We start from the raw sequence: 23,557 nt of genomic DNA on the forward strand, positions 1-23,557 counted from the left end.
CATTTTTCCAGTAATAATCCTATAATCAACTTCTTCTTTATTAGAAAAAAATGATTTTATATGGAAAAAGATCCACAAATTAGCACTTAAACAAGCCTAGTAAAAAATGAAAGTGTAGCTGTAACAGAGTAGATAATTAGACTTAGAGAGAAGATCCTGAATTTAGATCCTGCCTCAGAGACTTATTAGCTGGGTGACCCTAGGCAAGTCACCTAACCTTTCTGGACTTCAGTTTCCTCATCTGTAGAATGAGGGAGGTTGGACTCAGTGACTTCTAAGATTTATTCCAGTTCTAAATATAAAATTCTATGATCCATAAACTCCAAGCTATTTACAGTTTGTGGAGGAAATAGCCATATCATCCATTATAATTGTAGCCATGCATTTAGATTCTTGTTTTGAACTGCTTCCTTCAGGCCTCATCGATTTGTTCAGGTTCATATTTCTTTATGGGCAGTTAGATAGCACAATGGATAGAAAGAAAGTCAGCAAAATTCATCTTCCTGAGTTCAAATATAGCTTCAGACAGTTACTAGCTGTGTGACCTTGGGCAAGTCACTTCACCCTGTTTGCCTTAATTTCCTCATCTTTCCTTCATTCCTCATCATGGCAAATCTGCCAAAAAAACCCAAAAAAAACCCAAATGGGGTCATGAAGAGTGAGACACAACTGAAAAACAAGTGAACAATAAAATATTTCTCTGTATAACTAATCAATTTTGTCGAAAAAAATAATTAGCCAAAGAGGGTATTGGGGGCAAGAATGGAAAACTGGACTGGGCTGTATGCAGCTTGGTGGTAGGCTCACATTCCAGGTACCTCACCCTCAAGGAAATGAATGCAATAGGTCAGTTGAGAGGATATTTAGATCATGCCTTGAAAGAGAGGGGCACCTCTTCCTCCAAAGAGGGAGGTGAATGATGGCCACCCTGCTTTCTTTCAAACTTTCTCCTTTCCTTCTCACCAAAGTTAACCCTTAGGCAGGTTTCATTCCCCTTCTTATTGATGAGCCTTCTGCACATTAAAAATATTTGCATGATAGAATTCACAATTTCAAAGGGTAATAGTCAGACCAGCTAAGTGCTTTTGTGGATAGAAAACCAGATGTGGAGATGGAAAGTCCTAGATTCTAATCTGACCTCTCATACTTCCTGTCCATGTGATCCTGGGCAAGTCACCTAATCCCTATTGCCTAACTTTCACTGCTCTTCTGCCATGAAACCAGTACTTAGCATTGATTCTAAGACAGAAGGTGAGGGTTTAAAAGAAAAAAAGGAAATAACTTTGGTATTCCAAACATACTGTAAACAATAGCACATATAAACCCCTGAATGTTTCAAGGTTTTAAAATAATAATTTTAAAATTATAATAATCATATTATAATTATAATGTATAATAATTTAAAATAATTTATAGAGTCTATCTAGTGGTCATTTTTTCTTTTAACTTTAAGCCCTTTAATCAAATAAAGTAACATAACACATTGATGCAGACTTTGAAGTGCTTTATATAAATAAGGACTTAACTTTTTTTTTAAATTTTTAAATATTTTTTTTCATGGTTGCATGATTCATGTTGTCTCCCACCCCTCTTCCCTCCCCCGTTCTGGAGCTTTGTCAGCAATTTCCCTGGGTTATTCATGTGTTATCACTTGATACCTATTTCCACATTATTCATTTTTATAATAGAGTCGTCTTTTACAACTGAAACCCCAAATCATATACCTATGTAAACAAGTGATCAAGCAGTTGCTTTTCTTCTGTGTTTCTGCTCCCACAGTTCTTTCTCTGGATGTGGATAGTGTTCTTTCTCACAAGTCCCTCAGAATTGAGCTAGATCATTGCATTGCTACTAGTAACAAAGTCTATCACATTTGATCGTCCCACAGTATTTCAGTTACTGTGTATAATGTTCCCCTGCTTCTGCTCATTTCACTCCACATCAGTTCATGGAGGTCTTTCCAGTTCATAAATATTACCTTTTTTGATCTATTTGTTTCAGGCTTATGATTTCATAAGTGTAGGCAGTCTCCTGCCAATGCAGATATGTCATTCGCCTGTAACTTTTAGTCCTAAAACGTTGTCTAGAGCACTGAGAGATTAATTCACCTATCCATAGTTACATAGCTAGTTAGAGACACATTTTGGACCCAGGTCTTCCCTATTCCATAGCAAACCTCACATCCCCAAACCATGCTTCTTTTTAGTCATCATCTTCTCCTCTTCCACCTTGATAGGAGTAGTGTTGGTTGTGGTGTTAATAGTGGTAGGAGTAATAGTAGTGGTGGTAGTACTAATACTAATAGGAGGAAGAATATGAGTAACATTGGTAGTGATGGTGGTAGTGGTAGTAGTAACAATAACAGTAGTAATAGTGGTAGTGGTGGTAGTAATAGTAGTTTTTGTGGTACTAGTACTAATAGGAGGAGGATGAACATGAATAGCAGTAGCAATAATAATAATAGTGATGGTGGTAGTAGTAGTAACAACAGCAGCAGTAATAATGGGGTCCTTGGTCCTACCATGCAAAGATGCTAAGATTCAGGTTGCCATGTCCCATTATAGAGACAAAAGTTGATTTGGAAGGAGGAGAGAAGTAAAGAGATCTCCCAGATCTCTTTAAGAAGTAAATAGACTGATTTCTGTTGACCTTGAAAACACCTGGAAAGTCAAAAGGAAGCCCAAAATAGACCACAGTCGTGTCTTAGCAAGGTCAACCATACATATATAGATATCCGCCTATGTGGTATGACTTGGAAAGGCTGAAATGCTCATTACCTCCAAAATACCTATCTAAAAACCTAACCCCTCTTTCCTCCTTAGATGTTCTTCTCATATGCTTAATCTTGGTGCGGTTAACAGATAGTTTTCAAAGGCTATTCCTGAAGAGCCAAAGCTCTGTCTGGTCTTACCAAGCTGGAAAGGCTGTGAGTAAGAGCTTAGTGTCTGCCAAATGAGGACTAGACTAGCTAAGTGAGGGCCACTGTAAAGAGAAAGGAGTCCAGTCTGAAGAGAAATGAAGACCTGGGTATCTTGGGCAGCCTCTATAAAAGGGAGATTCTGGGAGAAACCCCCTAATCGAAGGGAGGAGGCATAGACATAAAGGATACTTCCAATGTGAGAAGTCCAGGGCTAGAGTCCCCTTTCAGGATGAAGGGGTTTCTAGGTCTTTGTAAAGAAAGTTCAAAAGGAGAGTTAGGGGTACAACCTGAAGAAGAATCCAATAAGCCAGTTTTGTGTAAAGCCAGCCTCAGGTGCCTAATTCTTTAAGCTTTACATGCTTGTTATTATTATTATTATATTAATTTTTATTTCAGTTCCTAACTAGAAGCATAGAATGTTAGACTCAGCAGGTACCTGAGAATTCACCTAATCCAGTTCCATGCCAATTCATGGATCCCCTGTACTGCTATTTTATCCTATTCCAGTGAAAAGCCAATAGTTTCAGCTGTGATTCCCAGAAATCTTGAGGTGATTCTTACAAATCTGGAAACTTTCTGGGAATCTACAAGTCTTAAGTATATTCTTTTCTCTCCATTAAACTTCTCCCGAAGTTTCTTCTCTACCATCCAGGGTTTTGTTATTGTTATTATTGTTTGTATTTTAAAACGTTACCTTCTGTCTTAGAATTGATATGTGTATCTGTTCCAAGGCTGAACAGTGGCAAGAGGTAGGCAATTGGAGTTAAGGGACTTCCCCAGAGACTATAGATGGAAGTATCTGAGACTGGTTTGAACCCAGGACCTCCCATCTCCAGGCCTGGCTTTCTTACCACTGAGTCACCAAACTTCCCCCATTCAGTTTTTCATCTCTTTTTTTATATCTCCCCAAAGAGTATTTCTTTGAACTTGGATTTTATTGCTCAAGATTCTGTTTTGGCAGGCTTCTATTAAAGTCTTCAAGAGCCTCAGTTATTAGTCTGGGTCCAGAACACTAAACTCAGCACTTCCAGGTGATTCAGGTATAGATGGTAGAGAGGGCATCATCATTTGTGTCATCCATAGTTAGGTACAGTGATTTTTCCACCCCCTGAACTCCAATAGCATTATTGTATGTACAACTCACTTGACATTCAGCCATATGTGTTGTTAGCTATCTCTTTATAGCCATTCATTCATTCACTCACTAAATATTTATTCAATGCTAATGTTGTGAAAGAGACTGCCTTAGGTACTGTATGTACCTGTCTTATCTCAACTGTATTTTACATCACATCTAGTACAGTGCCTGGCACAAAGTGGGTACTTAATGAATTTGGCTAGTTAATCAACTGATAATTGTGGATTAACTATAAATGTCCTTCTTTGAAGCCACTTGGAAGAACTGATGGGTCCTGGTTTTAAAGAAATTTCATGCAGATTGTTGGGGTTGATTCTGCAGCTTCAAAAATAACAGCTTCCAGAGTTACCTTTTTTCCCCTTTCTCTCTGGTACAACTTCCTTTTTCTTTGTCACCCTAACAAAAAAAAACACAACAGAATGACTTGATGGATGGGTCACTAACTGAATATTTCAAGTGGTCATCAGAGAGCTCTTATACAACTGAAGTCATAGCTTTCTTAACCAACTTCTTTGTTTCCAATTAGATTTCAGTAGTCAAGGATCTTAACTCCTGGCATTTGACACAGACAATCCTGTAATCCTGTGTTTACTTACTGCTTGTTGTGAGGTGCCATTGGTTGAAACTGGGGTGTCCCGGTGTTGTCATCATCATCAGTGTCAAGAGGCAGTGTAGTATAGTGGACATGGGACTAGCCTCAGGTTTAGGATACACCAATAGCTTAAGGGTGCTGCCTTGGGGTCACTTCCCACCTCCCACACATACTTTCTCTGTGACCCTAGGAAAGTCACTTAACTTCTTAGGTGGTACAGTGGATGGCGCACTAGGTCTGGAGTCAGGAGGCCCTGGTTTCAAATCTGACCTCAGAGGCTTTCTAGCTGTGTGTCACTTAACCCCAATCACCTAGTCCTTGCCTTTCTGTCTTAAGAGTTGTTACTAAGGCAGAAAAAATGGTTTAAAAACCTTCTTAAGGCTTTCAGCAACTATCTAAGGCTGTAAGTTGTGTAACAGTAGCAAGATTGCCTCAGTATAAGGATCTTCCTTACTAGGATATCTCCACAGTGATGAAACCAAGTATGGACCACCTCACTAAAAAAATAATAATAATCAGTTGCATTTATATAGCCTGTCAAAGTTTGAGAAGCATATTATCTCCTTTGAACTTTATAATACCCTTGTAAGGAAAGTGCTATTATCATCCTCATTTTACAGATGAGGAAACTGAGGCTCAGAAAGATGCAATAACTTTCCCAGGGCCATACAGCTAGAAAATATCTGAGGCTCATTTTCTGACTCCAAATCTAGTGCTCTCTACTATGCCATGATGCCCTTTTAAAAAAATCTTTACATTTTATTTTTATTTTTTAATTTTCCCCATGGTTACATGACTCTTATTGTCTCCCTCCACTCTTCCCTTCCCTGTCCTGGAGTTGACAAGCAATTTCACTGGGTTATACATATATTAGCATGATGTCTTTCTAATACTGTGACATTTTGGATTTTTTTCTCATTTTCCTCTCTGGGCTCCATCTTGTTCCTCTACCCAGACTGGAAACTTCTTTATGTTTGCTTGTTTAGTTCTTTAAACCTTTACTTTCTGCTTAGTATCAATTCTAAGGCAGAGAAGAATGGTTAAGGGTTAGGCAATTGAGGGTAAGTGACTTTCCAAGAGTCACAAAGCTAGGAAGTATCTGAGGTCAAATTTGAACCCAGATCCTCTTGACTCCAGACCTGGACTCTATCCACTGCCCCTGGAAGCTTCTTAAGATTAGCAACTTAGACTGCCTTCCTAGGACCAGCACTGGGTCACACAATACTAACTAATTGATGGATGTTTATGAGTCTCAAATCTTCCACTCTTTAATTGCTGGAGTAGCTCCTGTGTAAATAGTTTGAGAGTTATTCATTCACAACTAAATGTTCCCCTCCCCCAGCTTCCATGAGCTTCTGGTTAGGTTAGAAGTTCCCTATTCTTCTCCCAGCTACCCTCAAACCTGTTTTACTACTCTGCTCCACTGTGGCAGCCCTGAAAGAAAGGTTTAGCTTTTTCACTAGCTGACACTGAAACCCCAAAGACAGCTCTCTCTCTCTCTCTCTCTCCTCCCCTTCAGGCTCTGAGATAAGTCTTTGAGCGGCAGCTCTGGCCAACAGCAACGGGTACAGCTGCCAGGAGTTAGACTTCGTGTACAGCCAGGCAGGAATGTGAATGATGAATGATGAATGATGAATAATGCACCGGGAGTCTTCCCTGCTATAGCGCTGTCATCACAGGGCTTCTTAAGACAATAAGCAAGAACAGCCATTGTAACTAGCCGGTTTTTAAGCACCTGCTGTGTGTTAGTCTCTGGGGAGATAGAGGTAAAAAGAAAAGTGGCTCCTCATTTTTAGGACCTTGCATGTGACTTTAGATTGAACAGTTATTAAGATAAAGGAAATTCCATATAATTTGAGGTGAGAGAGAATAGTAGCAAAAGGAGGTTTACTTAGTTTAGGGGTCGGTATGCAGTCCCTGGGATACCCAGGCTCCTCTGCTCTCTTCAAAGCATAGGGGGAAGAGGAAATGCAAATCCATTCATTCTGTTCTTTGTCAATAGTTTGAGTTTAAAATGTTTCTTCTATAAATCTATCAAGATTGAAAGATCCACCTGGAAGGAAATGGAAATTAATGATTAAAAATAAATTTGAGGGAAACTTCCATGAGTTAAATTCTCTCTGTTCCCTGTGACTAGCAATAGTTGAGACTTCATCCATTTGGTGGGGAAGAGTTACATGTTTCCCTCATATTTTTCCCTTTTCTTATTATTAACCAGGTAAGAATTGTCAGGGCAGCAAAAGAAGGAGCTGTTTATTGCCAGGAACCTTGTCCTATTTGTCCATTTTTCTCCTTGACCCTTTGTGGTTCTGTGGACTTCTGAAGGTTCATGAGAAAGGACAGCTGTGCCACTTGGAAATCCTTTAAAAAAAAAACACCACCACTTTCCTTGAAAAAAAAAAGATTCATTCACCGACACTTATAATGGTGATCCTTTGTTCTTTTTTTTTTCCCCTTGCATTCCCAGAGTGTTCCCTTTCGGAGTCTGTTCTTTGGAGCCAAATTCCACAGACTGGGTTGCTAAGGCCTCAGAGAGAAATCAGGTAGAGGCTGCTTAAGGAGCAGGCAGCACAGAGGACAAGCTTCTTTTGTCCCATCCCGACTAGGGATTCAAAGCTATTCAAGCTGCCTTGGCAGAAGGTTTCTGGGCATAGTCCCCACCCTAAAGCCTCCAGCCCCCTGGACGTGCTCTGTCGGCTGGTGTCTCCCCCTCCACCATTGGGCGCCAATCAGAAAGGGTGTCCCCTCCTGCAAGCACACTTACCCCGGAGGAGCCTGGCTTCCGCTGAGCATCTTAGGCAGGATTCCGATGGGAAAGGCCCTGATTAGACTAATTTTTCTGATTAAACTGGAGAGCAAGAGGAGACATTCTGGCAGGCCTGCCAGGGCCCAAGTGCTTGGAGGGAATAGACATTCTATTTTTAGTGGGGACTGATAAATGGAAGCTTTGTTTTCCAGGGGCTGGGCTCTCCCCGTGGAGCCTGAAATAACCGAAGGGGGCTGTGTTTAGACTGAACTCCCTCTTTCTTGGTCTTCTGTTCAAAGGCTTACAGACGATGAAACCATGTTGAAAATCATGTTCCTTCAAGTGATTCCCTTCTCAGGTTATTTTTAGACAAGGACAGCTTGGCCTCCACATGGAATCAGAAAAGAGTGTGTTAGCATTTCATCATCCTGAAATAATGGGCTTGTGGTGTTCGCTCAGAATATGTGGCTTCCTTTGACATTATTGAGTGAAGACCTCAGGGCCAGCCTCTGGCAAAGTTGTGTAGTAGACCAAAGCTGCCCTTCTGTCCTCCTTCCTCTACAGCGCCATCTGTAAAATAGAGATAATAATGGCACCTCACTGTTGTGAGGATAAAATGAGATAACGTCTTTAAAGCACTTTGTACACCTTCAAGTCCTATAGAAATGCTACCTATTATTATTTCAACGTGTATTTCAGTGCTGACCCTAGGATATTTAACATGTAAGCTGAGCTTTGTAGCCTATCTGGAATTTTTAGGCATTGTACCCTCTAAAAAAAAAAATGATCCAGTTACTTAGCTAGCACCTGAACCATTGGACCAGTGGGGCCTTCCCACCTACCTGCCTCTATCTATACAAGCTGTATTACTGACCGCTGCCAGGTGCCATGGTAGAAGGCTTGAATCAATTAGTAATTGTAATTGAAGCTGAATACAGTTAATTGTATAACTAAATTCAAGCAGCTCGCCCACATACAGCTTTCTAATTTTGTAGCCCAGTATTGGAAAAACTTTGTCCTGGTCTAAACCCAAAAGTGTCACCACTGGCAGACAAGTAGAGGAGTTACTTTAGAGAGTTATGCATCGCTTTGGCAGTCCTCAAAATCCACCCAAAGGTGGCTGCCTAGCTTACCTCCATGCAAGCTTGCTAGAGCCCCCATAATTCCTAATTACATCTTTGTTGCTTTAACTGTCTCCTAGAATTGACATGAAAATGTCGGATGCTCAGGGTGGCTATAAACTGGATGAAGCACAGGCTGTTTTGAGAGAAATGAAAGCCATCAAGAAGGCCATCACCTGTGGGGAGAAGGAAAAACAGGACCTCATTAAGGTACTGGACATAGTTGGGGGGAGACGGGGGAAGGGGGGTGTACAGGGATAGAAACACAGACAAGCGGCCTTGCTCTGCTTTCTTTAGAAGTAAATGTGTGGATCCACACTGGTAACTAGAACCAACTATTTGAGATTGTCTCACCTGATCAAAAGGAAGAGTTAAGGGGCAGCTGGGTAGCTCAGTGGATTGAGAGTCAGGCCTAGAGACAGGAGGTCCTAGGTTCAAATCTGGCCTCAGACACTTCCTGGACAAATCACTTGACCCCCATTGCCTAGCCCTTACCACTCTTCTGCCTTGGAGCCAATACACAGTATTGACTCCAAGATGTAAGGTAAGGGTTTAAAAAAAGAAAAGGAAGAGTTAAAAAATGTGAATATATCCACTGTCATCAGGAAAAAAAAATTGGTTCTGTGCAAAATAATCCTTTGGAGGGAAACCTTAGCGCCAAGACAGATAGACTTACTAAAATCCAGACAAAAACATATAGACTCAAAAGCTACTGAATAAGAAGCAAGTAATAATAGTACAAAATAATACAGACCTCTGTGTTTATCAGAATCTCATATAGAATGTAAGCTTCTTGATGACAAAGACTGTTTAATCTTTGTCTTTAGTTCCCTGACACTTAACATGGTGCCTAGAATATAGTAGGCGCTTAATAAAATTTTGTGGAATTTGGGGGCAGCTCAGTAGCTCAGTGTTTAGAGAGCTAGGACTAGAATGGGAGATCCTGGGTTCCAATTTGACTTCAGACACTTCCTAGCACTGTGACCCTGGGCAAATCACTGAATCCCCATTTCCTAGCCCTTGCTACTTTTCTGTCTTGGAATCAATCCAAGGCAAAAGGTAAGTGTTTTTTTTTTTTTAATCTTTATATAATTAAATTCAGTCAAAGAAGCAAGCATTTCTCCCTCTCTCTCTTTTTTTACCTTCAAACTTGACAGGCATTAACATTTCTGAACAGAAAAAGAGGGTTATATCTGAAATCACAAATTTGTTAGGTACAACTTAGTTTTTAAATGTATATATATTGGGGACAGCTTGGTGGCTCAGCAGATTGAGGACCTTGAGATGGAAGGTCCTGTGTTCAAATGTGGCTTCAGACATTTCCTAGTTGTGTGTCCCTGGGCAAGTCACTTAACCCACACTGCCTACCCCTACCCCTTATCGCTCTTCTGCTTTGCAACCAATACACAGTATGGATTCTAAGATGGAAGGTTAAGTGTTTAAAAAAAAAAAGTATATGTTAAACTTAACATGATGAGAAACATTATCCTACATTCCTTTATTCCAGTCCAAATTTCTTCTGCTCTCTTCTCTGTAATTAAAAAAAAAAAATTTGGTATTCTTTTCTTCAATTTCTTTTCTTTTTGCATTTTTATCACCACCCTTCTCACACATCACCCACAATTGCCAAAATAAAAGCCCTGCCTTTTGACAAATAAGTATGGTCAAGCAAAAGAAAGTCATACATTGCTCATGTCTGAAAATGTGTGTGTCGTTATTCATCCATGGAAATCCATCACCTCTCTGCCAAAAACACCCTTTATGAGCTGTCTTCTGGGTTGTGATTGTGCATTGTGTTTGATCAGAGTTATAAAGTTCTTCAAAGCTGTCTTACTTGACATTATTATAGTTGTATAAATTATTTTCCTGATTCTGCTCCCTTCATTCCCCAATGGTTCATAATAGGTCTCCTTAGATTTCAATGAATCTACCTCTTTCATCATTTCTTACCAATCAAATATGTTTTAAGGGCCCTCTAAGTGCTAGACCCTAAGGATATAAAAACAGAAATAAATCATCCATACCCTCAAGAAGCTTACAATCTGTTGGGGAAGGCAATATGTACACCCATAAGTACATGAAAATATATTAATGTCAATATATGCATATATTATATAATACAAGGCAATATGTATATTGTAGATATATATTATCTATCCATATCATATATCAATTCTATGTATAATATATAATACAATATGTACTATATATTACAAGGTAAAAATATTATGTATAGCAATCCACCTATATTACATATATTTTATGCATAATATATCTAGATATAATTTATAATTCAGGTATAAGGGGATGTACTGGTAATATGTATATATGTTATCCATCCAAATTATATATATATCAATTCTTTATATTATTATAGACTATATAATTATAATATAAGGTAAATTATATATTATATATCAATTTATATATAATATATTCTGTATATAATATATCTAGAAATATTATAATATCTGTTATAATGTATAACTCAACTGTAAGGGGATATACTAGTAATATGTATACATGCATTTTGTAGGTGTATATTATAGATCCATATTACATATATCAATTCTATACATAATTATAAATTATTTATAATTATATATGATATAAGGCAAATTATATATTACATATCCACATTATATATACATTTATATATAATATACATTCTATATAATATATCTATTATATTATAATGTATACTTCAATTAATAATATGTATATTGTAGATATATATTATATATCCATATTATACATATCAATTCTATACATAATTAGAAATTATTTATAATTATATATAAGATAAATTATATATTACATATCCATATTATATATCCACATCAACATATAATATACTTTATGCATAATATCTATATTCTATGATTCAAGTGTAAAGGAATGTACTAGTGTCTGGGGAAATTAGGAAAGGCCTCTTGTAGGAGTTTCCATTTGAGATGACCCCTGAAGGAAAAAAGGGGATACATTCTAGCCATGGGGAACATGTCAGTGTGTATAGTGTTGTGGAGCTAGGAGATAGAATGTCGTGTGTGAGAAATAGCAAGAAGACCAGTTAGTTGGCTGTTTTTATTTTTTCCTGGAAAGGAAAAGGAACAGTTACTAATGCCTATTTTTATCTGATTAGAGCCTGGCTATGCTGAAGGATGGCTTCCTCACTGACAGAGGGTCCCACTCGGATCTCTGGGCCAGCAACACTTCCTTAGAAAGCTCCAGCTACTCCCTGCCCAAGCAGTATATGGATGTGAGCTCACAGACTGAAGTCTCTGGAAATGTGAGTAGGAAATACAAAATTGTCTTTTCTTCCATCTTCTGGGGCCAGAAACTCACAGTAAGAAGCTTAGTTTGTGGAAGGGTATCCTAATTCCCTTACACCATATTTGATAAGAAACTCCCCTTCCCTGATGTAGCCTCTTGAAGAGATTTTGCTAGGGGGAAGGGGCATAAGTGAGTTGGCATTCTCGTGTTCTCTTGAGCCTGAGTGGTTGTTTGCACTGGGTGAGCGGCTGTTTAAACTGTTAGTCCATTAAGTGCAAGGCTAGGTACACTTCTCTCTAAGAGCTCCTGGTCCTGGCAATCTGAGTTTGAGATTTAAAAAATAAAATAAAAGCCCTTATCATTTACCGTGGGTGTTGGAATATTGCCTAGTTCTACTGCTTTACCTCTTTTGACACTTCAGGGATAGTGTTGATGAAGGTTCTTTATTTGGTGGATGCTTATTTTTGTCCGTCATAGTTAGTACAATTCATTGGAATTGTATTGAAACTGAGTTCTTGGTTTCTTTTTTCACCTGATGGAAAATGCAACATGGTGAGATAGAAAGATATTGCATTTGGAGTCAGAGCCTGACCAACCCTGCTAACTGTGTGACGACCTTGAGAAATTCAATAACTTCTCTGCACCTTACTTTCTACATCTGTTAGCTGAGGGATAGAACTCAAGGGTCTCTTAAGATCCCTCCCTGCCCTAAATCTCATGATTCAATGTGTGTTCACCACTCCTATTAGTATCAAAATAATGCAATTCCACCTTCATAGGAGTGCTGTTCTAGTGATCTGAAATCTAATCACTGGTTCCAGTGATGAATAGGGAGAGAGCAGTGATCTGTTGAGTTTGACAAAGATGAATTCAAAGGGTCTCTTTATAGCTGTAAAATTTTGTGATTCCAAAATCCTTGTTCTTTTCCAAAAAAGAGTAGCCTTGATTGACTCATGGAGATCAGAAACTCTCAGAAGACTTTTTTGTTGGTTAGCCATAGAAGCCTGACATTAGCCAGTCTTCTCCCTCTTCTCCCCCCAGTCTCTGTGGTTAAACTATATTCCTATCTGATTTCTGTAGCTGCGTTCACACTTGTGAAGAGAAGTCATGTCCGTACGTGACCTGGTGAGCTGTGTAGCTTCTTGCCACACTTTACAATTAGCACCGCGAATGGGGCTGCCTTTCCTGCCACCACCCCCATTTCCCTGAGTCTGGCCATGAGCTGTGTACTGGAGGTGTAGCTGAAGATGCCTCTTGCCTCCTTCCAATTTCCCATTCTCCTTCCTATCCCTGCTCCCCTAGTGTTTCACTACTGACTCCAGCCCTATCAAGTTTTCTTTTGATTCTTCTCCCCAGAATGGCTTTCGTGTTTCTTGGCTGTCCCTGCTTCCTTCTCACCAATTATCCCCCACGCTTCTGCAGCTAGGATTTGGGGGAACATTTGATGTCCAGAGCTGATTTTCCAGGCAGTGGGCAGGGAGGGGAAATTGTGTGTCTCTTCTATACTGTATGTGTCTGTCTGATTTTGTGGCTAAACCCCATGATGTGGGGCAGGCAATTGTTGTACTTTGGAATCTTTTTGTGGGATCCCTGAGGTCAGGCTATGAATTTTAAGGGAGTCATTAGCTGTTCCCCAGTAAGACTGTCCAGCCTCACATGGGATCTCCAAGCTAAAATCTGCACAGACAACAATAACCATATAACGTATTGACTTTATACTTTCCTCCCAGTTCAGTACAAGTGGCAACAATCAGTTGGCTGAGAAGGTCAGATTACGCCTTCGATATGAAGAAGCTAAGAGAAGGTAATTGATGGCTTGGGGGTGTCTAATATTATAATGCCTATGGTAATGGCTGTTCAGCTTACAGTGTAAAGAGATATGTTTGAAGAGAGATCCATTAACAGGTAACAGCCAGGATTTTAGGGCTAGGAATGGGGTTATGGAAAATCTCAGCCCTAGTGTCTGGTACAAAACCCAAGGCAAAGTGTGCTTTTAAAAGGCACAGCTTCAATGCCTGAAGGATTTTCATAAATTCAGTGCACCCTAACAACTAGGCTCTATTGTCACTAATAACTTACAACCTAGACATGCATGCCTTGGACACCCATTGAGGTCTTCACCATTATAGGCTACATTCACACTCGGAATCAGATTCAATTAGATACAGTTGCTGGGTGGGTGTAGTTTTGGTTTGGTTTTATTCCTCATGAAAGAGGATGTTTATAATATCCTAACAAAACCTTAAATGCTTAAATTGGAATGGGTGGCATGCCGTTCTTGCAGGAAGTAGCCACTTCATCTTCCTGGGATTAAGCATCCTGTGCCTGCTCATTTCTATCCTCTATCCCTAATTCCCTGCTTCAAACAACTCAAATAAAATGTATTCTCAGAGTTCAGACTTCCTCTTGTCCTGGGGAGCTTGTTTAAAGCAGTGACTTCTGAATGCAATCCAGATCATCTCTGCCTCCTGGCTTCCCCGTCTTCCTTCAAATCCCAGCTAAAAATCTCATCATCTATAGGAAGCCTTTCCCAATCCCTCTTAATGCTAGTACCTCTCTCTTGATTATTTTCTATTTATCCCTTAGAGAGCTTGTTTGTATGCTACATTTGTTTGTCATCTTCCCCATTAGATTGGGAGCTCCTCCAGGACTAGGATTGTCTTTTGCCTTTCTTTTCATCTCTAGGACTTATCACAGTGCCTGGCACATAGTAGGTACCCAGTAAATGTTTATTTGCTGACTGGCTAGCCCAGTGGCCATCCCTGTTTCATGAGAAATGTCTACATGCTTCTGGGATTCCATCTCTGTGGTTAGTTCTGGGGAAAGGGACTGAAGGACTGAACTCATTGCTTGGGTACACTGGGTCACTCTCACAATATCACTCCCTAAATCATGGCTGCTGATTGTTTTATGCTCTCCATTTACTCTGATATCATTTTAATTGAAAAAGGCAAGAAAGTCTCCATAGGAGGGGGGGAGGTAGAGAGGGGAACCAAAGAAGTATTTAAAATGACTTGTCTTGATGCCTTAGGGACACATAGAGAGCTCCATTCTGAAATCAAATCCATATAAATGATACCAGGAGGGAGCAAGTCACTACCAACACCCACAATCCTCTTAGGAAATGCACATTTTTAAGAGGACACGGGAACTCAGTGGATCATGCCTCCCCTTTCTTTCCTTCCTATGACATTTTTTCTTCCTTGGGCTACAAAGCTGAGCTTCATCAGGCTGCCAGAACACAAACCAGCTTCCCTAAAAATAACCAGGATGAATTCCTAACAATTGTGGAATTTACATTAATTAACAGTAAGCATCCCTGCTATGGTGAACTCATGAAAGAACATGAACAAGAATAAATGAGCCCAGGGGGGAAAATGTGTGTTTTTCTCAGTAGGAAACTTTGAAAGCAAGTCATGTAGAACTTCACACCAGAATCATTAGAATAAATCAAGATTTGCATGAAGGCATCTGACCACGTGACTTATTAAGAAGAGACCAAGCCTGGGAGACAGACAGGAGACCTGGATTCTAGCTCCAGGTCTGCCATTAATTTACTATGTCACCTAAGGCAAGTTGTAACTTCTATGAACTTTTGTCTTATCATCTATTCAATGGGTATAACTGTGCCTGCCCTACCACACAAGAGAAAGAGTAAGAATAAAAGGAGATACTACATAAAAGTGCTTGGAAGACTTAAAACTATGGCCCATAGTTAAGTGCTCAAGAACTAGCTTCACTCAACTCTAGGTCCATCACCAGAGTACTGGCAGCCAGAGAATGGATTCTTCTGATTAGAGTAACATGTGAAACTCCCTTCAAAAGTACAGAGGGGTATGATCCATATCAGCATTTCGGTGGTTAAGGGAGGGGTAAGAAGGAAGGGAGCCAAAGAAGGGAATCATAGTTTTTGTTTTTAGTGGTATAATGTGCCTTGAAGTTATCCCTATGGGAAAGAAGAATCTAAGGAAAGCTCTATGTTGGGAATAAACATATTTCTGACTTGCCTTGCTTTATCATAAAATGATGCCTGAAATGTTGCATGTGAATCAATTTAGTGAGAAATTACATCATATCTTCCCATTTTTAGAGCTCTTTTCTCTTAGTTTCTGATTGATTTTCAGCAAGCAGTAGATAAGCTTGTGAAAACATTACAGAAATTCACCTTCTGCAAGGTGTTTCAAGAGTGTCTTTCTAGTATAAAATGGAGAATCCTATAGTATTCAGAATGGACTACATTATTGTGTGTTTGCTTTGTTCGTTGATTCTTCCTTGTTTATATACTGGTCCTGTCCAAAGAGAATATAAACTTTTTTTAAATTTGGAAATGTTTAATTAATTAATTAATTTAGGATGTTTTTCCATGGTAATAAGAATCATGTTCTTTCCCTCCCTTCCTCCCAACCCACTTCCGTAGATGATGCACAATTCCACTGGGTTTTACATGTGCCATTGATCAAGACCTATTTCCATATTATTGATAATTGCACCAGGGAGATCATTTAGAGCCTATATCCCCAATCATATCCCCATCAACCATGTGATCAAGCAGTTGTTTTTCTTCTGTGTTTCTACTCCCACAGTTCTTCCTCTGAATGTGGACAGTGAGTGTTCTTTCTCATAAGTCCCTCAGAATTGTCCTGGATCATTGCTTTGCCACTAGTAGAGAAGTCCATTACATTTGATTGTGCCACAGTGTATCAGCCTCTGTGTACAATGTTCTCCTGGTTCTGATCCTTTCACTCTGCATCACTTCCTGGAGGTTGTTCCAGTTCATGTGAAATTCCTCCAGTTCATTATTCCTTTTAGCACAATAGTATTCCATCACCAACATATACCACAATTTGTTCAGCCATTCCCTAATTGAAGGACATCTCCTAATTTTCCAAATTTTTGCCACCACAAAGAGCACAGTTATAAATATTCTTGTACAAGTCTTTTTCCTTATTATCTCTTTGGGGTACAAACCCAGCAGTGCTATGGCTGGATCAAAGGGTAGGCAGTCATTTAACTCCCTTTGGGCATAGTTCCAAATTGCCCTCCAGAATGGCTGGATCAATTCACAACTCCACCAGCAATGAGTTAATGTCCCAATTTTGCCACATCCCCTCCAACATTTATTACTTTCCTTTGCTGTCATATTAGTCAATCTGCCAGGTAGAACATACACTTCTTGAAGATATTTTCTGTATTATGTATTCTCTGTGGCACCTAGTACAATACCTTGTGCCATAGTACTCATAGTTACTGCTCTAGTCATGTATGGATTCATTCTCAGTGAACCTAGAAACCTTTATAATAAAAGAAGTCAGAGGCCTTGAATTCTAATCCTAGACCTGTTATTAATTAATTCTTTAACTTTAGGCACATCTCTTCTCTCTGGGTCTGAGTTTTCTCTCATTTATAATGAGGGAGTCGGACTATATCAGTGTTTCCTAGCATTTTTTGTTTTGCGAACCTCTTTCAACAACAACAAAATTTTGTAAACCCCCGTGATAATTTAATATACACTTCTTAGTATTCTTTACATTTATTGCTCTCAAAGAATTTTTTGTGAAACATTAAATGGGAACCATTGAACCAGATGATGCTTATAGTGCCTCCCAACTCTAACATTCTTTGATTCTCCTTAGGATTGCCAACCTAAAAATCCAGCTGGCCAAGCTGGACAGTGAGGCCTGGCCTGGAGTGCTAGATTCTGAGAGAGATCGATTGATCCTCATCAACGAGAAGGAAGAGCTGCTGAAGGAGATGCGGTTCATTAGCCCTCGGAAGTGGACCCAGAGTGAGGTGGAACAGCTGGAGATGGCAAGAAAGCGGCTGGAGGAAGACCTTCAGGCAGCCAGAGATACTCAGAGCAAAGCTCTAACTGAGAGGTAGTCCTAGAGCTGGGGCCAGAAGGGCTATACAAGGATGAAGCTTAGAGTCCTTTTCCCCGTGATCTATGCTCCAAGCCTGCTTCTTTTGCCATCACTTTTGAAAAACCCTTTATGATGAAATCTGAATTTATGGGCTGGTTTGTTACTTTCAAAAAATTCATGCTAGTCAGCAACCCTAAGCCATTAGGATTCAGTTGACAAAAATTCACTTTCTTTAAGATGCTTTTTTCCCCCAAATGTTTACTTTATGTCTCAAAATCAATAAGTATCTGTTCTAAGGTAGAAGTGTGATGAGGACCAGGCAACTGGGGTTAAGTGACTTGACCAGGGTCATATAGATAGGAAATCTGAGGGCAAATTTGAAAACCCAAAATATCCCATCTCCAGGCCTAGTTCTATCCACATGCCCTTCCACAAAATGTTTCAAGAATGCCTCTATTGTAATGTGGGTAAACCTTTTATATTTGGTATGGACTAAATTATTATACACTTGCTTTATTCTTTGCTTCTTCCTGTTTTATATATTGAGTCTCTCCAAGTAGAGTTTAATTTCCTTGAAGACTGAGATTCTCTTTTATATTTTCTGTGTTCTCTGTGGCACCTAGCACAGTTCTGCACACAGGAGGCTTTTACTAAGTACTTCTTTTAATAGATAAACGAGTCAATACAATCTGAAGCTTACAATAGTATAAGAAATGTTTTGCTTGGCAGAGTGATAAATACTATATATAGGGAATAATCTAGACATGTATTGGGGCAGCTAGGTGGCACAGTTCTGAACTCAGAAATACTTATCTTCCTGAGTTCAAATTTGGCCTCAGACACTTACTAGCAATGTGACCCTGGGCAAGTTAACCCTGTTTGCCTCAGTTTCCTCATCTCTAAATTGAGCTGGGAAAGGAATGGCAAACTACTTCAGAATCTTTGCCAAGAAATCCCCAAATGGGGATATGAAGAGTATTACATTGAAAGATGTTGGAACAACAACATAGACATGTATGGACATATTGCCTGACTATATAGACAGTAAGATGGAGATGTTTATATAAATAACATTTTAAGATGTACACAGTGCTTCTCACACAACAGTTCCATGAGTTAGGGAGATAGCACTTTTTCCCATTTGGTATCATCTGAAAACCACAAAAGTCACAAGCTCTATGAACTAGGTATTGGGAATATTATTGTCTCCATTTTACACATGCAACAACTGGAGGCTAAGTAACATTTCCAGTTTCACCCAGAGTCTTAAATTCAGACCATCTAACCAAGTCCAGAGCTCCTTGCATTATATTATGCTACCTTTCATAGACCTTAATTGCTAGGAGTTCACATTCTATGAATCCAGAATTCCTTTGAATCATTGATTTCAGTCTATCCAACTAAGTCTTTTTATCAGAACTCTTCACAGGAAGTCAAGTTGGTTATGCCAGGTTGGATTTTCTCTGTCTATTGCTAAATGGAGAGGGAGCTGATAAGTAGTGAAAAATTATCTAAAGATAAAATGAGAAGGAATAGAAACAAAGAGCCTGAAATTAAGAGTTGAGGGTACTTTAAAGAATCTACTGGGAATTTCATTTAGTATTAAAGATTCCTTATGCCCCATTTTGATCTCTTTTGTCTTGGACTTAGGAAAAACCCTTGCTTCCCGTTGGCCCCTTTCCCAGGGTCCTCAGTTCCACACTTGCAACCAAACCCTGCAACTGCTTTTGGGACAAAGCCAAGTGACTTCATGGAGGATGGAGCTCTTCCCCATTCCTGACCTGCACAGGCTAGAGGGCTCATAAGAAGCTACTCTGCTGAAATGTGCCTTGATCATTTTATAGACAGATTTGAAACAATATGACAAAATGGAAGGATTATCACAGCAAGAGACAGGAAACCAAAATTATTATCTACCTACCACATAGGAGCTGAGTGACTTTAAACGTTTAGCTTCTCTGGGCCTCAGTCTGCTCATTTCTCAAATGAGGGAGTTGATCTAGATGGTCTCTGGTGTCTTTCAACTCCAGAACTATGGTTGAAGATGTGCTGTCACCAGTTCAAACCAACTTACAATCAAATGTTAAAATTTCAGTGTGAGTATTTACAACTGAGAAATCTGCAACACCACAAAATCCGAGGTTGATTTATTTTTTTGATCATCTAGGTGTAGAGAAGATATTAATAATGCAAATGAAGCTCTAAAATATGTCCCAGGTATATTTTTTCCTCCTAGAGATCTGGTTGTTAATTACCAAGAAGCACACCTTTGCCTATAGTCCTACTACTTTAGACACAATATTTCATCCCCCTGGGTTTCAAGAGACTACTATAAAATGAAGGCAAGAAAACAAAAATATTAATGTCACAAGTATAAGATAGAGTAGGTATGTTTAGGAGGTTGTTGTTTCTGAAAAAGATTTTGAATTTGAGTGTACTGTAAGCTCCTTAGCAATCAGCACTGTGATCTGGTACAAAACAAAACAAAACAAAACTAATGATATCTCTGGCAGCATTAAAAAGAGACATAACTTCTGAGAATAGGTAGCTTGATAGTCCCACCATACAAGTCCCTCATCAGGCCTCATTTTGAATATTGCATTGAGTTCTCAGTGCCAGTGATTGAGAAAGACATTGTCCAGAAAAAGAGTATCCAGAGGAGGATAATCAGGGTAAATGAAGGGCCTTGAGTCCATAATCAGTTTCCTTCAACTGATATGGTAAGCCTGGAAAAGAGAAGACACAACAGAAGGAAATATTTGAACTTATCTATAAAAGTTCAGTTATGTGAACTGTTACATTGAGTTGGGGATTAGACCTATTCTGTTTGGCCCCAGAGGAAGGAACCAGGAGAAAAGAGGCAAATTGAGGTTTGAAGCCAGGAAAAGTTTCTTAATTAGAAATGTGCAAAAGTAGAGTGAACTATCACCCTAGTGGAAATATTAATAATAAGGAAATGGGTCTTGATCGATGGCACATGTTAAACCCAGTGGAATTGCACACCAGATATGGGAGATGGGGAGAGAGAGAGGAGGGAAAGAACATGAGTCTTGTAACCAGGGAAAATTATTCTAAATCATATAATTAAATTTAAAATAAATAAATAAATGAATAAATAAAAAAGTAGAGTGAACTACCTCAAATGTTGATGAGTTCCCCACTCCTGAGATCTTCATGCATGCAGAGGCTCAAAGACCATTTGTCAGGTGTGTTAGTGAGTGAGGGAATTCCTTTCTTGCAAGGGTTAGATCAGATAGATGACGTGGATTCTGTGATGCCATGATACTTTGACTATTTGTAAGCAATAATAGGAAGTCTCCTCTAACTGTGAAAACTATGCTTCTAAGAGACATGTATTTGGGCAGTTTCTTTGCTTATAATGTCTAGACAATAGGGGTCCTGGTCTCAAAGCCTCCTGCTGAACTCTCTTCTCCATTTCCCCATCCCATCTGGTTCAGAGTGTGCCTTGGGCCAGAGAAGTAAGAGCTGTCCCTCTAAAGCAGCTGCTGAGAATGCATTTTAGTGCTTTGGGGAGGCTTGAATGCTTAGGAGGGAATTAACAGCAGAGAAGCCAGACAGCTTGTGGGCAGGGAGCCGGATGCTGCTGTGAGAAACCTCAAGACAAGTTCCCTAGAGGCAGATGCTCTCTAGGCAGCACATATAGTTGCTAACAGAAGCAAGCATCCTCCTGGATGAAACAGTATAATAACTCTTCACCCTCTCTGTCTTTACTTCTTTCCTTTTCTTCTTTCTCTTTCTTCTTTACTCTTCAAATTCTTTCTCCCTCTTCTTCTCCCTGTCCTTCCTTTTCTCTTTCTCCTCCCTTCCCTCTTTCCTTTCATCTAATGGCTGTCATCCCACTCAGGGAAGGATAGGAACCAAAATGACCCCTGAGGATTCTAACATCTAGCATTTATATAGCCGTTTGCACAATGCTTTACAAATATTACCTCATTGTGTCCTCACAACAGCCTTAGGAGGTAGGTACTATCATTATCCTCATTTTATATATGAGGAAATTGAGTCAGAGATTAATTGAAATATCAGAAAGACACAGAAACAGAGACACAAGGATGGGGGACCAAGATCCCAAGCCATATGTCTGCCAGATTGGTAGACCACCCAGTTTCCACTTCAGAGGTCAGGACTCTCCAGTCAGCGCAATGAAAGATCATGCCTCCATCTTTGTTGCCAAAAGTCTCATAAGAATTGCTAAACTTCAGGAGAGCAATGAGTGGTTCTGGCTCATGTTATCCCACTCTGACATTGCTTCTTCCCTTGTCTTCAGTGTCCCAAACAGATGGATGTTTGGGGATTTTGTATGTTCTTGATCCCCTATGATGCATGAGACATTGAAAAGAAAAACCATATGGCTTAGATAAGAGCCTCCAAGGGGAGATAGTCACACCCACATATTTTTGTGTGTACAAAGGGGTATGCTTCATGAATATTAATTCTAGGGATTCTCTAAAAACTTGATTGACTATAAAAGTCTAATTCTGTAAGTAGCCAACTGAGGCCTCCAATTTGGACTATGTTTCTCAGTTGGAATCTGGTGTAATTATCCCTGACTTGTCTCTCATGGAGGAGAGGGTGATCAGAAGTGTCTCAGAGTAGATATGAAAACATAGTTCCTCATTGACCTCAGCAGTCACCCCCTTTCCAAGAATTTCTCTAGTGGATCACTGAGAGATCTCTCAATGTTTTCTGTTCCATTGATATTGAAGAATTTCATTCATAAATGCTTCCATCTTCAAATGCTGCCAGTTCACTTAAGCCCCAGGCATGAATTTTCCCTGAGCCCAACAGGCCTCCTTTAGCAGAAAATGATCAGAGAGGTCACTGAACAGAACAGTCTTTGGAGATCCCCATTTGCTAGGGAGAAATCTGCCACTGGTTCTGCTAACTGGCTCTGGTTGTCCATTTTAATTGCTCTGGATTAGAATGTCTCGCTGTATTGTTTCCCCAACACCCTCCACCTCTCTATGGGGTTTTCTATATAACAAGCTTTGTTCTTTTTTGTTTCGGTTTGTTCCGTGGTCTGCTCTTTGAGGCTTGGTTTTGTCTTCCTTCACACTGAGAAGCTGAACATGTTCATCAATGTTAGCCCCTTCTCAGTGGCTGAGCTCCAGTCCGGGTTCCCCAGCATATCTCCAGTCCCTGACAGGGGCCTAGTGATCAGACCACTGGGGACAGCAAGGGGAGGGAGGCCCTCAGTAGCACAGATGGCAGCAGATGACAGCAGTGCCTCCAGACCCAGTAGCAGGCTGTACTCTTGACAAGAAGCAGTAGAATAAGTTCCCTCAGTATTTTTTAATTACCGGGGTTTCCCTCAGAGCAGATGCAGCTTTGCATGCACTGGAGAACAATAGACTGTCAAAGGCAGAGGAGAGCTTCATTTCTACTCAGGACAATAAAACTGTTTTTGCTTGATTTTAGAATGGTCCTTCCTAAGCAAACTTCCAGAAACTGGTAGTGAACATAATTGGAGAAGGGTTAAAAAAAAAAACAACCCTGCAAACCCCGAGATGAATAGAGGCTGGTGAGCCCATGTGAATTGGCTTTAACCTGATGAAATCACTTAGAATACTAAGATTTCTTGCTGAAATCTTCACAATGGGAGTTCCACATATCTATTAAATATTAGGTCTTGGTGGTATTATTGTTAAAAAAAAGTCTCTGGAAACAAGAGTTATTGTTTTGTGAGAATAGTGGAGGGATATGTTAACACTTCACTTTACTGCTTTCTAATCTGCCTCCCAATAGGCTGAAGTTAAATAGCAAGAGAAATCAACTGGTGCGAGAATTAGAAGAGACAACCAGGCTAGTTGCAAGTCTTCACATCCAGCTGAAAAGGTGAGTATTTGCCAATGAACCCAGGCATCAGAAAACTCAGGCTCTAAGGC

At 39.7% G+C, this 23,557-nt stretch overlaps 1 protein-coding gene across 1 annotated transcript in view; it reads left to right on the forward strand.

Moving 5' to 3' along the window:
- The window catches only part of WWC1 (WW and C2 domain containing 1), a 153,545-nt gene that overhangs the window by 92,105 nt on the left and 37,883 nt on the right, over window positions 1-23,557 (forward strand). Inside the window, exons 6-10 of the mRNA XM_007473983.3 lie at window positions 8,598-8,727; window positions 11,660-11,806; window positions 13,521-13,594; window positions 17,424-17,666; window positions 23,418-23,507. Coding sequence (XP_007474045.1) covers window positions 8,598-8,727; window positions 11,660-11,806; window positions 13,521-13,594; window positions 17,424-17,666; window positions 23,418-23,507 — 684 coding nt within the window. The remainder of the gene's footprint in view (window positions 1-8,597; window positions 8,728-11,659; window positions 11,807-13,520; window positions 13,595-17,423; window positions 17,667-23,417; window positions 23,508-23,557) is intronic.

The sequence above is a fragment of the Monodelphis domestica genome, chromosome 1 (assembly GCF_027887165.1).
Source record: "Monodelphis domestica isolate mMonDom1 chromosome 1, mMonDom1.pri, whole genome shotgun sequence".
Lineage (NCBI taxonomy): Eukaryota > Metazoa > Chordata > Mammalia > Didelphimorphia > Didelphidae > Monodelphis > Monodelphis domestica.